General features: G+C 37.4%; 1 protein-coding gene across 3 annotated transcripts in view; it reads left to right on the plus strand.

Moving 5' to 3' along the window:
- The window catches only part of ABCC4 (ATP binding cassette subfamily C member 4 (PEL blood group)), a 156,930-nt gene that overhangs the window by 58,283 nt on the left and 83,568 nt on the right, over positions 1–15,079 (plus strand). For all 3 annotated transcript variants that reach the window (XM_072849980.1, XM_072849979.1, XM_072849978.1), the window contains exons 18-19: positions 69–169; positions 3,163–3,309. In XM_072849980.1, coding sequence (XP_072706081.1) covers positions 69–169; positions 3,163–3,309 — 248 coding nt within the window. The remainder of the gene's footprint in view (positions 1–68; positions 170–3,162; positions 3,310–15,079) is intronic.

The raw sequence follows: 15,079 nt of genomic DNA on the forward strand, positions 1-15,079 counted from the left end.
TTAAACGTACTCTGAATATTTGCAGAATGTGATTTGATAATCGTTATCTTCTGTATGCATTTCCACAGGGCAAATCGTCAAGAAAAGTTGAATGTCACAACAAATGGAAATAATGGAGCAAATGAGACTGAACATCTAGACCTTAACTTTTATTTGGGAATTTACGCAGGTAATTACACATGCACGTATGTGTGTCCAAAGAACTATTTATTATCTGGCCTATCATAATAAACAGTTTTGAGAGCTGCAAAGCAACAGCAATGTGGGGAAATGCAATTTCTAGCAGTAGCTGAATAATGTCTTAACAGATTAGGAGCCTGAGTCTTGCTTCCTGACTAAATTAATTGGAATAAATAAAATAAAATCTAACAGAAGAAATGGGTTGAATGCAGACTCTTAATTTACTTTGCCTGGATTTTGGAAAGTAAACTAGGAATTGAGTATTCAAAAAGTCAGTCACCGTAAGGCTGTGGTTATTGTCTATACTAATAGGTCATTGAGCTAAATCTTCAGTCATTATATGGGTGGGCAAGAGGATTAGAAATGGATCTTCATTCCGTGCTGTTCTAAAACTTGGCATGGCTACATTCCTTCTGAAGCGCCATAGCGAAAGAACCAGTTTTTAAAAAGCATCCTAGAGGGGTTTGCAAAGCAGGATGTTAAAAAACATTTCAGTATATTTCAGTAGGTAGCCATATGCTTCTGAAGATCCAGAAAAGGGCATTGATCCTTGTATTCAGGCATCCAAACATCTTGAAATACTGCTCTGAAATGTAGTAAAAATTGGCGTAGAAAAATAATGTGTAGAAATATGCTCTCAGACTCTGCTGTTTAGCACTTCTAGTGATGTACAGCTTTGTATGGCATGGTAATTTCTTGATGGAGATGTAAATGATAGGTCTCAGAAAACAGGTGGAATACCAGAAGAATATGCACTGAATGTATTCAGAAACATCTCTCATGGGTACAAGGATAGGTGGAGGATTTTTTGTTTGTTTTTTTTCAGGAATCCACGTGATCTAAGTGCTTGACAGAAAACATTGTGCTTGGCCTGGGAAGCAACAATTTAGGAGCCAGATAAACTTGGCTCTTATTTTCTCTCTGTAATGTCTTATTTCATGAGCCGTTCCAGTGGACTGCACAGTATGATTAAGTGTGGCAAACTTGGCTTTCTCTGGCCATACAGCCTAAACCACGTTACGGAAAATTTTATCCTTTAAGGCAAATTTTGTTCTAGATAGCAGAACAGCAAAAGTTACCTTTATATTGAAATGTTCAGGTGGCTTAGTGAGATATTTGCAATAGCTGAACAGACAGCATTGACTTACCTACACAAAATTGTAAGTGAAGTTGAAAAAGTTATAAAAAGATAGTACATTTCATATGAAGTACATAATAATCTAACTTACCTTTTTCTATAACCTCTGAAACTGTATAAAGTAATTTAATGTTTTTATTTCTGATTCTCAATGTTTGGAAAAAGAAAAAAATCACCATGGTAGTTCCTTCCTAGTGCTTGTTGTTCCTATGAGACAAAGATTTAGAAGAGTAAAATTTCTGTTAATGGGAAGCCCCGTTGGCCAGAACTGAGGTACCAATTCCACACCTTTTCTATAAAGTGAGCGTGCAAAGAGTCCTTGTCTCTCTCATACTGAGATGGTAAGCTTGTAAACAGGGAAAGCAAAAACCTTCAGTGTGAGACAGACTGGATGAAGGACTTCAAAGTAAGTCTTGTTCCTCCCTCTTCTCCCCAGCCATTAGGTCTTTTCAGGTGATGTGTTTGGTGAGGGTCATGCCAGCAGCTTCCAGTGGCTTCCAAGCCTGAGTGAACTTGCACAGAAATGTGGGGTTCCCAGGACGTGCTGCCTCTCCTCCCATCGCTCCCACAGACTGCTGTTAGGGATGGGCTCTGCCACAGCCTCCTGCTTCGTACCTTTTCTGCTCCCTTTTTGTATGACTCAGCTTTCCTGTTTGGGTACATGCAGTTACTCTTGGAAAGGTTGTTTTCTTTTACCTGGCCCGGAATACAGCAGTCAGGACAAGGCAAAAAAGGTCTCATCCCAGCCATGTGCTTTTTTCTTAAAAACAGCACCATGCAGAACATGGGCAATAAACTGCGAGCAGACAAATGAAATAGTGATACCTTTTCTTGCATCCTGGGAGGATACAGCAGTAAGCAGGATGGAATAACTGATTGACTTAACCACATCACATAATTTAAAACCTCTCTCTTTCCTACTGTTACTATAGCTGTACCTGAATTGCGTCCAGTTTTAACCTGTCCTTAGAATAGGCAGTGTTTTATGTTGATAGTGAGGGTCTAACTTAAGGGTGTCCTCAAGGCCTGTGCTTAGTTTCTGGAGCAGATCACCTGGAGCCTGGAAGCACTGCCAAATGTAAGGTTAACACCTTCACTGTTCACCTTCATCAAGTGGGAGTTTGGGCAGCCACACTGGAGATTACACACAGCAAACAGAGAAGCAGCAATCTCATCATTCTTTCTTTCCATCTTTTGCCCTGTAGCATCCATGTCTTGTAAGTGGAGATGTGCCCAGAAGAAAGACAAACAGTCTGCAGACCAATTCCCTAGAAGGGCTTTATTTCACATGGCATAAGGGATGCATCTTATCCTGTGTTAAAGAAATACACATAATTTAAATGACTTGATGTGGTTTACAAGGGGAAGAATGGCATGAGTGGTTTGGGCTGATTGAGAATAACTCCAGGTTGTCTCTAAATAGCCATGTATATATTACTTGGTTAATACCTGCTGGCAAATGTTGAATCTTCACAGTGACCTCTGCAAGCCACAATTATACACGGTGCTGTGAAATGAATTTCTTAGCAGAGCTGTTATGCAGAAGGTTTTAATACAGATTTATTTCATGGATTAACAGACACTTCCTACATTTCTATAAAGTACCAATTCTTTCAAACCAAAAAAGAGAAATTGTTTAAATTGAGGATATGATAGTAACTGAAGCTAGTGACAAATATATCTATGTTCTGTGCTCAGTCTGAGTCCCTAGGCTTAAGTTTGGATTCTTGCTATATACAGAAGTCAACAAAATTTGGTTTTAGTTCAGTTCTATTTTTAAATTCTTTTTCTTGTGAAAGATCCATATCTGTATGCATGCTATGTCCGTGTTTTTTTAATTTCAGGTTTAACGGTGGCTACAATACTGTTTGGCATAATAAGAAGTCTTCTGGTGTTTCAAGTTCTTGTTAATTCTGGTCAGACTTTGCACAACAAAATGTTTCAATCCATTTTGAAAGCTCCTGTCTTGTTTTTTGACAGAAACCCTATAGGTAAGTTTAATAGTAAAAAAAAAAATCCTTAACATTTAATGTACATGATCGATTATGTTAACTATACTATTTCTGGGCAATTATGATTTTATAGTATTTTTGCACATTTGTGGGGGTTTCTTGCTGCTTTTACTTAAAATCTTTAAATTTAACACTGTGGTCTTTTTAAATTTAAAGGTCAGAACGTTGACTGCTTATTGGTGGTTGATTTTACCCTCTTCAAATGCAGAAAAATGGCTTTGGTGTTGTATGTTGACCTGCTAGTTACATTGCTGTTCTGATTCAGTTACACAGGGATGTCTTCCATATGCTGAATGTACATCCCTGCATTTTGTGGGAATGCCTTTCTTGTGCTTTTCTTTGAAAGCATAACCCCAACAATTATTTTCCCTTTTAAAAAATAATTTTAAGTATGTGTGGTAATTCACAACGTTGAGAAACTGTGTAGCTTACTATCCTTCCAGAATGCACAAAAGCGTAAAGCATGCAATTTAAAACTGTAATGCAGATCCTTATGTTCTTCCAAAGAAACGAGAGAGAAGCTGGAGCAGAGTGAAGAGAGTGGGGAAGCGGGGTGGTACTGATTTACTAGCCAGTCTTACATGAGAAACAGAAATCTGATGGTCTTCACGCCCTTGAAGAAAAGGAACATAGGCTTGTTCTCATAGTTCCAGAAGCCGTGTAATGACTGTAAGGGTATATAGGGATGGCTTTATTGTTTCAGAGAAATTAGTAGTGTTTTCAGGAAAAAAAACCCTCGTGGAGAAAAGGTTCGTGTCCATAATATGATGAATGAAACATGTACAATTCCCCTTTAAAAAAAAAAAAAAAATAAATCTACAACTGCAGAAGTTTAAGGCTGTGTTATATGGTTTACTTGTACTGTGAGTCTGGTAGTGTAAATTCAAGGCCACTGCAAAGGATTAGAAGTGAAGCCATAAGCTCAGGAGACAGGTTAGTGGAGAGCTAGTTGAGAGCACATACATCAGAAGAAATCATAGTACTGATGGGGTTTGTTGTCAGATAGGCAGGGATTTTCCTCTTCTCTCTCTCCCTCTCTGTGTGTGTGTGTGTGCGCGCAGCATATGCAGTAACTGTATTTTTGAGGGAATACATGATCATCTTGTAAGAATAGCCATAAACCTGACTCATCGTAACAAACTAAGAACTACAGAGCAAGCATCAGGGACAATGCAGAGTAATAAATAACAGTTTGCGTTGTAACATACTGTGAAGCTCAAATTAGCCGTGCTTTGTAAAAGTGACATTCATACAACCTGCCTATCGCTGGTATTCACATACTGTTGTGACTTACAGATGTGTGTTTCTATTTATCAGCGGATATTTTATAATAGAAGAATAACTTCAGTGTGCATATATTTCTTTCCCTTCCTCTTTCTTCTGGTCATGGTAGCATGCAAAGGTACTGCTTTTCTGATCTATACATCTTTTGAAAAAGGAGAAAAAGAAAAGGGAAAAGATGACATGTGAGACGATGCTCTTGTTCAGAACTGCAGCATGTAGCAGTTCTGAAATTCTGTGTTTAACATCTGTGTTTCATTGTCTGATTTACGTGTTTTTTTACTGTGTATTTATCTTTTAGAACTTCAGATGCTGTTTTTTGCATTTGTGTGAGATTTGTTTAAGTAGAAGTCTTTTTTTCCTTCTTTCTTTTTTCTTTTTTTTTTTTAATATGCCTTACTATGAAAGACATACTAAAAATAAATTGAAATTATTAAAGGCTCCTTTTTCTAGGATTGTGATTGTAATAGCCAAGCCAAACTATTAGTTATCATATCCCATATTAGCAAAGCTGATCCTGCAGTGTCAAATCTGTCATTTAAGCATCCAGCATCTTCTCAGTATTTGTGTGAGGTCTCCAAGACCTTAGCAGAAGCAATTGCTGAACTGACTTTGGCTGTTTTCTTTATCCAAAAATAATCAGCAATTAAAAATTGCCACGGCCAGTATTTTGAACAGACAGTGATCCATGTTCCAAAGTCAAAGAAGGAAACTTAAATAAATAGACATCCCAAGCTCTCGATAGTTCTTATTGGGGAAACAGACTAATGAGCAGCATCAGGGAGTCGACATTAGGAAATGGAAATACGTGGTGAATCATGACATGTCTGTCAGCTCCCAACAGTGTAGATCCAATCAGTCATGGTGAATAAATGAAATGACTTATTTCTAAAAAAAATTATGCTTTGTGAATCAGTTTAGGCATGAGCCCAAGATCTCTCTTTATAGATTGCATTAGCAATCTATAGGGAGGGGAAGGTTGTAAAGGGAATAGTAACGAGCATCTTACCCAGATGATATAAGAATTTGAATGTATTCTTGGAACCTGGATTACATAGCAGAGACATAAGAGGAATATGAGGACCCCTCTCCTTTCTCCCTTCCCACCCAAAAATATTTGTATATACACAGATTTCACCTTTGTGTAATTTGGCATAGATCTAAATACAGGTAGACGTTACTTCTTTAAGTATGTTTTGCATTGGAAGAACCTTATTAATAAGTGACTGTCTCTCTCTTTCTTAAGCACTTAACCTAACCCTATTGAGCTGATAATCCTAAGTGACTAAAGCTTATTGTGTTATCCAGCATCCAGAAAGAATGATCAGATATTTATGACTGAAATTCAAATTTATCACAGCGTCACTTAAACAGCTATAGTGAAAGCTTGATGGGAAGTTAGCGATTAAGTGGTGGTATTTTGGGCTTTATCACATCTGACTTGTCTGCGTTTGTTGACAGAACTTGTGTATTTTTTTGAGTGTAGAATTTGACTCTCTTGAACCTTCCTTTGCTCTTCTATCCATATACCAGTAAGGGAATTGCATGCATGTCAAGGTATCTGTAAGGAGGAAAACATGGACGTTTTCTACTTCATAGTGAATGCTTTATATATTCCTCTTCATGTGTCACTTGCAGGAATAAAGGGGTTGATTTCTGTGCACGTCTAGCACAAGAGGGCAGCATGATCTGTTTTATCCCAGTCTAGTATTACAACAGCTTGTTAGAAGGATAACAAAATTTATCTGTTATGTTTTTAGAGGTGGTATTTGAGGAGTGAATTTTCAACTTCTCCACTAAGCGATAGTAATGTGGTTCCATTCAGTTGTCATCAGTATCTGCAAGTATAACATTTTCTCTTAATCTTTTACACAGTAAGCTTTTCAGCTTCATGTAATGCTGAGTTCAGGAACTTTGTTGGCTTTGTCATTAGTGGCCAAAAGTCAGATAACCCTATAGAGTCTGATGCTTTGGTCCTGTCAAGGAGACCTTCTTCAGCCATTATTCCTTTTAATTTATTTTTCAAGATGTTTGTAACATTTCAAAACAAATTTGATAGAAAGCTAGGTAAAAGGGACCAGGAATTCAGCAGCAATGACTTGAATTGGGAGTTCCCTCTTTTGAAATTAGTTTCTTATTGATAGTTTAGGAGATCCTAGTTTTGACAAGCATCAGGATTTGATTCAAGATTACTTGCTTAGCTTGTAAATGAATTGTTCTTTTCTGGGATTTGGGGACAGAAATTTCTTTAGAGAAGGGATGCTAATGTGTAACTGCATCACTTTCAGTAATGGTAGTTTTAGTGGAGATTGTGTGTAATTTTGAATTGCATTGAGTTTAGGAAACTAAAACCTGCTGCTGCTGTGCTGATGGGTGCTGTAAGAATGAATGAATGATATGCATGAATTTGTTCAGATAAAATAGGAATCTCTTCCTCCTCCAGAGATCTAAAATTCAAATTGAACCACAGCCACTACAGAAATGCATATGAAAATCTAGCTTTTTTTTTTTTTTTTAAGTTGTATCTCTTCAAACTCTTGGTTCTGACAGTTCATTCATAGAAGGAGGAGAAATATTTTGGCAGACATTACAGCATTTATGGCCTTCCTAGAAACAGAAAGCACTGAATTATGTGATGGTTGTCCTCTACCTGTTAAATTAGCAGATTCCGCCCTCCCCCTGCAAATGCCTTGTGGAAGATGTAAAAACACATTGATCCCTTTGGGTGCTTATTCAGACTTTGAGGTTTGACCAGGTTATGAAGAGAAATTTTATCCTGTCGTGGCAGCCAGGAATGACATGCCAAACTGATAGCTAATAGCAGCATATAAAAGCAAACTCTGAATATTAAAAAGATAAAAATGTGAAAGAAAACTGTTGTTATAATGAAGAGTTTGTTTTTCTTTAAGGCATAAGGATTTTAATTATGCTGTTCATAAATCAAGTGTTGAAATACCTATAATTTGACAGAGAAAGTTTCTTTATAGGTTTAAGAGCAGGGTCATCGAAGCACAAGTGCCTGTCTGCATTTTATCTGACAGAAGCGTCAAATGGGCAATGTTGTTAAAGTATTTAAACCGTATGATATTTGCAACAAATATGATATTTCAGCAGGCTGAAAATTACAATGCTGATAATGAGGTTGTTAAATTATACTCTATCAGTTGGATAGTGAAACTGCTTTAGTTAGTGTACATTAATGTATGCTTGTTCACACAAGTGATTCTGCTGAACAAGTAGCATGTTTAAACAAGAAATACTGGTCTTAAACCCTGTGATTTACAGTAGGTGGTGTTTTGGCATATCATGCAGTTAACAAGGCAAAGCTTCATGTTAAAATATTTTGTTTGTAGTCTCATTCATCACTGATATAAATATTCAGTAGCGATGCCAGAAAATGTATTGTATTCCTGTTTGACTCAACGACTCAATTGCTTGCTTTCTTTTTGGAAACAAGATCTATTCTATCTTTCTGATGCAGTTTTCAGATATTTCCTTGTGGTCAAGATGAATTCTGCGGGATTATGAAAAACTATACCAGCTCTTTTGACAGCTTTCATGTTCTCTTAAGCTAATACAGAAAAATACATTGTCCTTAAAGCAGCAGAGGCTTTTTTTTTTTTACCCTCTGTGCCAAGCTCTAAAGCATGTTCACGTGTGCGCAGGTTTGTTAGTTTATGTTGAAAAGAAGTCCCTATAGGACAGCCTTTTGTTGTAAAATAAAAACACAGATTCTCTCTTCCGTGTTGGTAATCACTTGCATTTGTTGTTATTAAGATGACAACACAATAGGTTCCATCAATCATTGAGATCCTTAACAACCGCACAACGTTGTAAATATTATGTTTGGGTGTTTGAGTGGAACAGCTCGTCACTGAAGTAGGTGTGGTAATTAAAACCTGTTAGGTTGCTACATGTGTTTAAAAAAAAAAAAAAACCTGTAATGTTTTTTTCATATAACAATGGCAATATGTACTTTAAACCTTATCAGGGCGTGATTATTAAATGATATTTTGTGGGAGTTGCTCATTTACTGTTAGTATTATCATGGCTTTTGTTAAGAGTTTAAATAGTCTTACGCTTCTATGTGTTTTATCACCATTATGACTCTGTCAGGAACCTTATAAAGTTGATTGCTATAGGAGTAGTCTTTAAAGTTAGTAAATAGTACTCTGGAGTTATGTTTACATTTATTATCTTTTAGCATAACTCAATTCAACTCTCTCCTATTTTTCTCTGCAATAATAATTGAATGAAACTGGGCCGTAAACTGATGAGACAAGCCCATTACATTTTCAGTTCACCGAGTCAGTGCTCACCCTATTTATGCTTAATATAGGAGATAAAATTAAAAGGTTTACGGAAAAGCTGTTTGTAGGAGGGGATGGGACATTATTTGATAGGGAAATAGCGTGAAGCTTGTACTGACAACCGCTTCCAAGTGCAGTCTCCTGCTTTCCTGGCACAAGATTTCACATCCCTTCACAGAGATTTTCTATCTTCTTCACATTAAGATCCCCTGGTGGGGAAAACGGCCTGCTGCGAAACTCATTTCTGACCATATGCTGACCTGCCCAGATACTGCAAAGTCTAGTTTTTTCATTTGCTAAAGCAACCACAGAGAGAGTGGCTCTCGCCCCACCTCAGCCGAGCAAAAAGAGTCATGGAGGAGTCGACCAAGACAGAGAAACCTAATTAAAAGTATTGACTTTAGAAGACAAGCCATTCGGAGACACGTCTTTCCCGCAAGTGTAGCAGGAAAATAAAAATGGAGTTATGGTTTAGTCTCGCATAGATGTCAGACTATTTGACAAGATTTGTGGCAAGGAGGAGGGAAGTGTTGGTTGGAGACACTTGAAAACAGAGGGAGAGACTGCAATAATACAATGGAAAAACTGCAAGGGGCTTAAGAGAGGGCCTAGCTGAGCTGATGCGGCTGCCAATAAGCTTTTGGAGATAATCTGAAGGGTGGAGGGGTTTTTGGTTTTGATAATAACTAGTTTAAATATGTACCTTTTTAATCTACCTAAAAATTGTTGGATGCTGCTGTGACTGTTGTGGATAGTGGGGATTGGAGGCACCGCATGGATAGGACCTCCTCTCTTGCTGTTCATGGATGCCCGTTCTGGGTGGGAAATGAGCATTTTTGAGAGATGAGGAAAAACTTCTCAAAAACCCACTTTCATTCCAGCTTGGAACAAGGCAGGAGCATTTCAAAAAATAAATTATTTTGGGGATGAGCAGAGCAGGGGTAACGAATAGCCAGGTGGTGAGAGCACGTATGTGGAATGTGGGGAAGGCAGCCCAGATCTCCTCCTTCTCTGATTTAGTATGGGCCTTGAAAACGTGTCTCCCGCATCCCAGGTGAAAGCCCTACACATAAGGCTATTGGCTCTTCTGGGCTCTTTCCTGTGCCATAACCTTTCATTGCTGTCTCTTACGGACACACAGACACACTTAGACCACGGTGGTGTTTGCAGAAAAAACAGCCCATTTTGATTTTTTTTTTTTTTTTTTTTTTTAAATCTGAACGGCTGTAAATTAAAAGAAAACAAAGACTGTGACAGTGCAAACTCATTTCATTAGCACTGTTGTTCTGCTTTATACTGCACAGAAATCTTTCTCCCAGATGATCCTAGGTAATCTGCACTGCAGCATCTGGGTGAATTAATTAGTCTTTTTTTTATTTCAGATTGCCAGCATCTTGCAGATTATGCAACAAGTGAAGATTAGTTTGTGCCTGTGGTGATCTCGGAGAGTGTTTGGAAACAAAAGGCACTTCTCGATCCAAAATTAAAATTTTAGTGTAGAAAAGAATGGATGTTGTATGTGAATCTGCCTGTTCTGGCAATCCAGAATAAAAACCAAAGGAAGAAATAAACAGTTAGGGAAGTGGAGGTATTGAATCAAGTTCGACTTTAGTGTGCTGTTCAGTTTAAAATACACAAACTTGATGGAGTTAATTACTAAGCTATTTGTGAATAGTACAATACAACATTACTTGCTTGCTTCCACCCTGTCTTCCCTAGGTGTTCTTTTTTTCCGATAGAATCCGTAGGTACTTTGTCAGAGGCTTTTTGTTATGTATGCAGGTGAATACATATGCAGGACCTCCTTCAGGTTTTGGTTTCTGATGTCATTTTATGCAAGATAATGTTATATTTGGAGGAGGCAGCATTATGACAAGCTGTATATGTTGACAGCTACCAGTCTTAAGAGAGCTTTACAAAGTGTTTTAAAATAGCACCAAGCATATGAAGAACATTTTTTGTTGTTGTTGTTGTTTTATTAGTTACTGGACAATAGTCCTGTAATTAGAATACTAGTATGTAATGGACATTAATTATTGCTTGTGGCAGTACTGACCTTGATGTATGTAGCTTGAAACTGGAAACTGCAGGTTCATGGTGGTTTGTTTTAATGTTCATTTAAATTTGGGCTCTTGTTGAACATTTTCCTAGGTGACTCTCATTTGCATATCTTGTTGCCATAGCTTTTGATTTTGGCTTGAGCAGAATATTTAGTTGTGGTGATCCCTAACAAGAGGCTGTGGAGTGAGGAGATTTCTGAAATGTCTGGAGAAGCTGAGGCTGCTTTAGCTGTTACTCACCTAATGCTGGGTAGGAAATTGTATTCACAGAGGCAGCATGTGAAGCAAGCTGGCTGGTATATGGGAGAAAGGTGTCAAAGTCTTCATTCTCAACTGTTTGATTCAGAATAGAAGTGCGTTGCGTACGAAGGAGGTGGTTTTGTTTTTGTGTTGGACTTTTTACTGCTATAGAAGACTCATGGATGACTACTGACCTGCTTGTCTGCTAGTTGTAGCATCCCATCATCCTTCCTCACTTGCCAGTTAAAAAAAGAATATAGAGGTCACTAACACTCCTCAAACTTGAGCTTTTATCATGTGCTACTTGTGCAACATTTATGACATTCATAAACTCAAAGGAAGTTTAAAGTTAAACTCCTCATAAGTTCATGGTTTTTCTGTCCACTGGAATGGTCCTTGTCAGTTTTCACCTGCTGTGTACCTGAATTTATCCTCTGCTTTCTGTGTCTGGGAATGCTACTCTTCCATCTCTCCCAGCCCCTTTACACTGTCTTCTGGATATGTCCTGCCCTCTTTCAAGCATAAATCTTCCACTAGCCTGTGTTAGTGTTGGGGCACAGGGTGCAGAATAATCTGAAGGTGTGTGGAAAACGGGGAAGGTGAGAATTTGGAACATGGACATTATTGCTGGCAATTATAAGGTATAATGGATGGAGGATAGATGGCCTAACTCTTCTCTTCCTCAGTTTTCTTTTTATCAGATGTGACGAGATTTCTCTGGGTGTGTGGTAAACCTGTTTTTTCTCAATGAAGGTATTGTCTGTTTAATACGCAAATGATGCAATGCAGAATATTGCTAATTCGTGCGTAGGCAAGAAAAAACCCTCTGCTTTGTGGTAAGCTTCCCTTCATCAGGAATACATGTTCTTTTGTCCCTGCGTGTATTAATTTCTCAGCACAATTTCATGTTCATCAGTTTGAATGTTCACAACTCAAAATAGATATGGTTCAGTCTAAATTTTCAGACAGAGTTCCTACATCCGTTTTTAAGATGTCATAAGTAATTTCTCATAAAGGAATACTGTTCCTACCCCATCCTTTGTAGGACATGCCCAGAGGACAGTAAGTGATTAGATGCCAGGAGCATTTGCTTAGTGCTGGTTCCCCCCCCCCCCCCCTTTTTAATATGAGCATTTAAAGCTGTAAATAAACTTTACAGTATCTTATTCATCTCTTCTTCCAGTGCACTTATTTTATGTTTATAATCTGTATTGCTGGTCTTTAGAGAGAAGGTGGTGAGTGTCTGTCTTCACTTAGAGGGATTGGGTTTAGAATGTTAAATGTTTTGTATGCAGTGATCTTCTCATTACATGGGATAATGAACAGTTTATGGACAGAAGTACTGTTGCTGTCCATCACTTCTATTTGCTTTCTCTTCCCTCTCACCGAAATAGGGGAGTATATCCTTAATGCTGGGCAACTTAATGAAGAACTTTCTATTTTTGTTATGACCTGTAAACATGAGTAAATCTGTGCATCACCTAATGAGATAGGAGCCTAATTTTCTTTCAGTTTACAGAAGGAGAAACTAAAAGCAAACTGAAGTGCTGGGGTTCCTATGTCTGTTCAGACCAGATTTGGTGCTTACTTGGTTAAGTTATTGTTAACTATAAAGTACAAATGGTATCTTTCTTATGGTAGGATTATCCTTTCAGTAATAGAGGTCAAGGGTTCAGTGAGTAAAATACACAATTTTCTGGCATAAGATAATAGAACTTCTTCAAATCCATGATTATTTTCTAGCCATTTAGGATTCCAGTTTGAAGAGTATGTACAATGAGGAATGACCAGGCAAAGAAGGGTATTCACAAAGGATAACATTAGCCTGGGTTTACCAGGTATGTGATAGAGAGGCAGGCTCTTCCAGGGCATTATTGAGAGCACCAATGTTAGGCTTTTGCTCTAAATCTCTCTGGAGAAGAGCTGTCTTTCCTACCTGCTACAGTGTGCGGGTTCAGGGTACCTAGCTGTCTGTGTGCTTAAGGATAGGTATCTTAAAATCTTTAGTATTCTGAATTTACCACTAAATTTAAGAGAAAGGAGTGAACCGTAATTTTAATATTTATTTTTATATATACACACACACACACATGTAAAAAACGCATATTAAAAATACATATATATATCCATATAAAAACACATATATGCTTTGCATGATGTTAGTATAATGCTTCTTTCCTTTCTCCCTTCCTTTTCCCCAGTCTCCTCTTAGAATAATAATTCTCCCTCCCCCCAGTCTCAACAACCGGCCAAAAGTAAACAATTATTGTTAGCCTTCCAGAATATTTCTGGTATTTCCTGACTAAAAAATGGTAAAATGGTTTAAGGAAGAGTTGGTAGTAGTTACCTTTAGTCAGCTAATGTTCCCTTACTGTTGGAGAAAAAAAAAATATTTGATGCTCATTTAGGACAAAAGATATCTGCAGAAACCTCTGCAAATTGAAAGCACCAGAATTGTGAAATACAGATGGTTTTAGCTTCCGAGTGTCATCTTTTTTCCTATTGAACTAACAATATGAAGGGAACATTTTTTTCCCCAATATTTTAACAGAAAACTAGTGATACTAGACTTGTTCTAATATTAAGAAACCTTATCTAAGGAGCGCTTTCAAAATAAAACCAAATTTGAGAGAAAAAAGTGCCTTGAGGTTTTTATAAAGCTTGCAAATTTTAATATTCCAAATATGTAGTGACAGTGATCTTTTTTCATAATTAAGCTACGAGTATGGTTTAATATTGAATTCAAAGCCATTCACTAAATGCTGCTTATATTTAAATCCCCAACAGAAAAAATGGAAAAAAAAATCCGAACATATTTCTTTTTTTTTTTTTTTTAAATTGAGATAAGAAAAAATAAACTCTGCTGCACCTCAATTTAATAACCAGTGTTGCTCAGCTACTACCAAAGGCTTAAGGAACAGTGTTTAGAAGTGATTGTTCAGAAATAAGTGTTTCTCAAAGATTATGAGGGCTTATACAGATGATTTTGTTCACCTGCTGAGTGTTCGAGAGTAGAAATGTCCAATCTGACACTTTCCAGAAGTGTTTGTTCGCTTAAAAAATAGAAACATTCCTATGGAAAAATAGGATTTCATTAATTGTTTTCCCATCTTAGCCACAGAATAAAGCAATATTATTATGTACTTTTAATAGAGACACGAACATTTTGTGAAATGCAAAATCCCAAGTTTCTGAAATGATCTGAGATGTTTTCAGCTTAAAATGTCGTGCTGTGAGCACCGCTTAATTTAATACCTTTGTGCTCTGCTTCTGTTGTTTGTACTTCTCATGAGAGGCAAGATGTTCAAATGCTTATTGACCGCTTTTTATTAATTGTAAAGTAGGCATGGAGGTGTTTTGAATAGAAATCTTATGTATTTTTCAATTAAAAAGGCAGAAGGAGAACAAGTTAGTATTGTGGTTCTTGGAAAAACAGAAGAATATATTCAGTCTTTGACTCCATGAGGAGGAGATGCAAGGATATTATCCCAGCTAGTGACTTCCAGCACTAGAATAGAGTAGAATAGAATTTGCAGACTTCTTTGGGTTGTGTCTGAATTACTACAAAGTAAATGTGATGGCTTTCAGCATGGAATTAAAAGGCTTAAAAGGCCCTTCACACCCCTTAGATTTGGTGTGCAGCAGTGATTCGTACTTGTATCTCATCTCAAGTTTAAAGGGATGGTGGTTCTTCATAATGGAGCTTGACCAGCAGGATAGACAAAGTATGCTGTTGGTGTAAGAGGAAGTGTGATGGGTATAACGCTTGCTCCTTAGACCAAATTTGCCTCTTGCTATACGCCTTTCTGCTGTAATACCAAAGCAATTCAGAGAGGAAACAGAGCAAGGAAGGCAGTT

The sequence above is a fragment of the Ciconia boyciana genome, chromosome 1, assembly GCF_034638445.1.
Source record: "Ciconia boyciana chromosome 1, ASM3463844v1, whole genome shotgun sequence".
Taxonomy (NCBI): Eukaryota; Metazoa; Chordata; class Aves; order Ciconiiformes; family Ciconiidae; genus Ciconia; species Ciconia boyciana.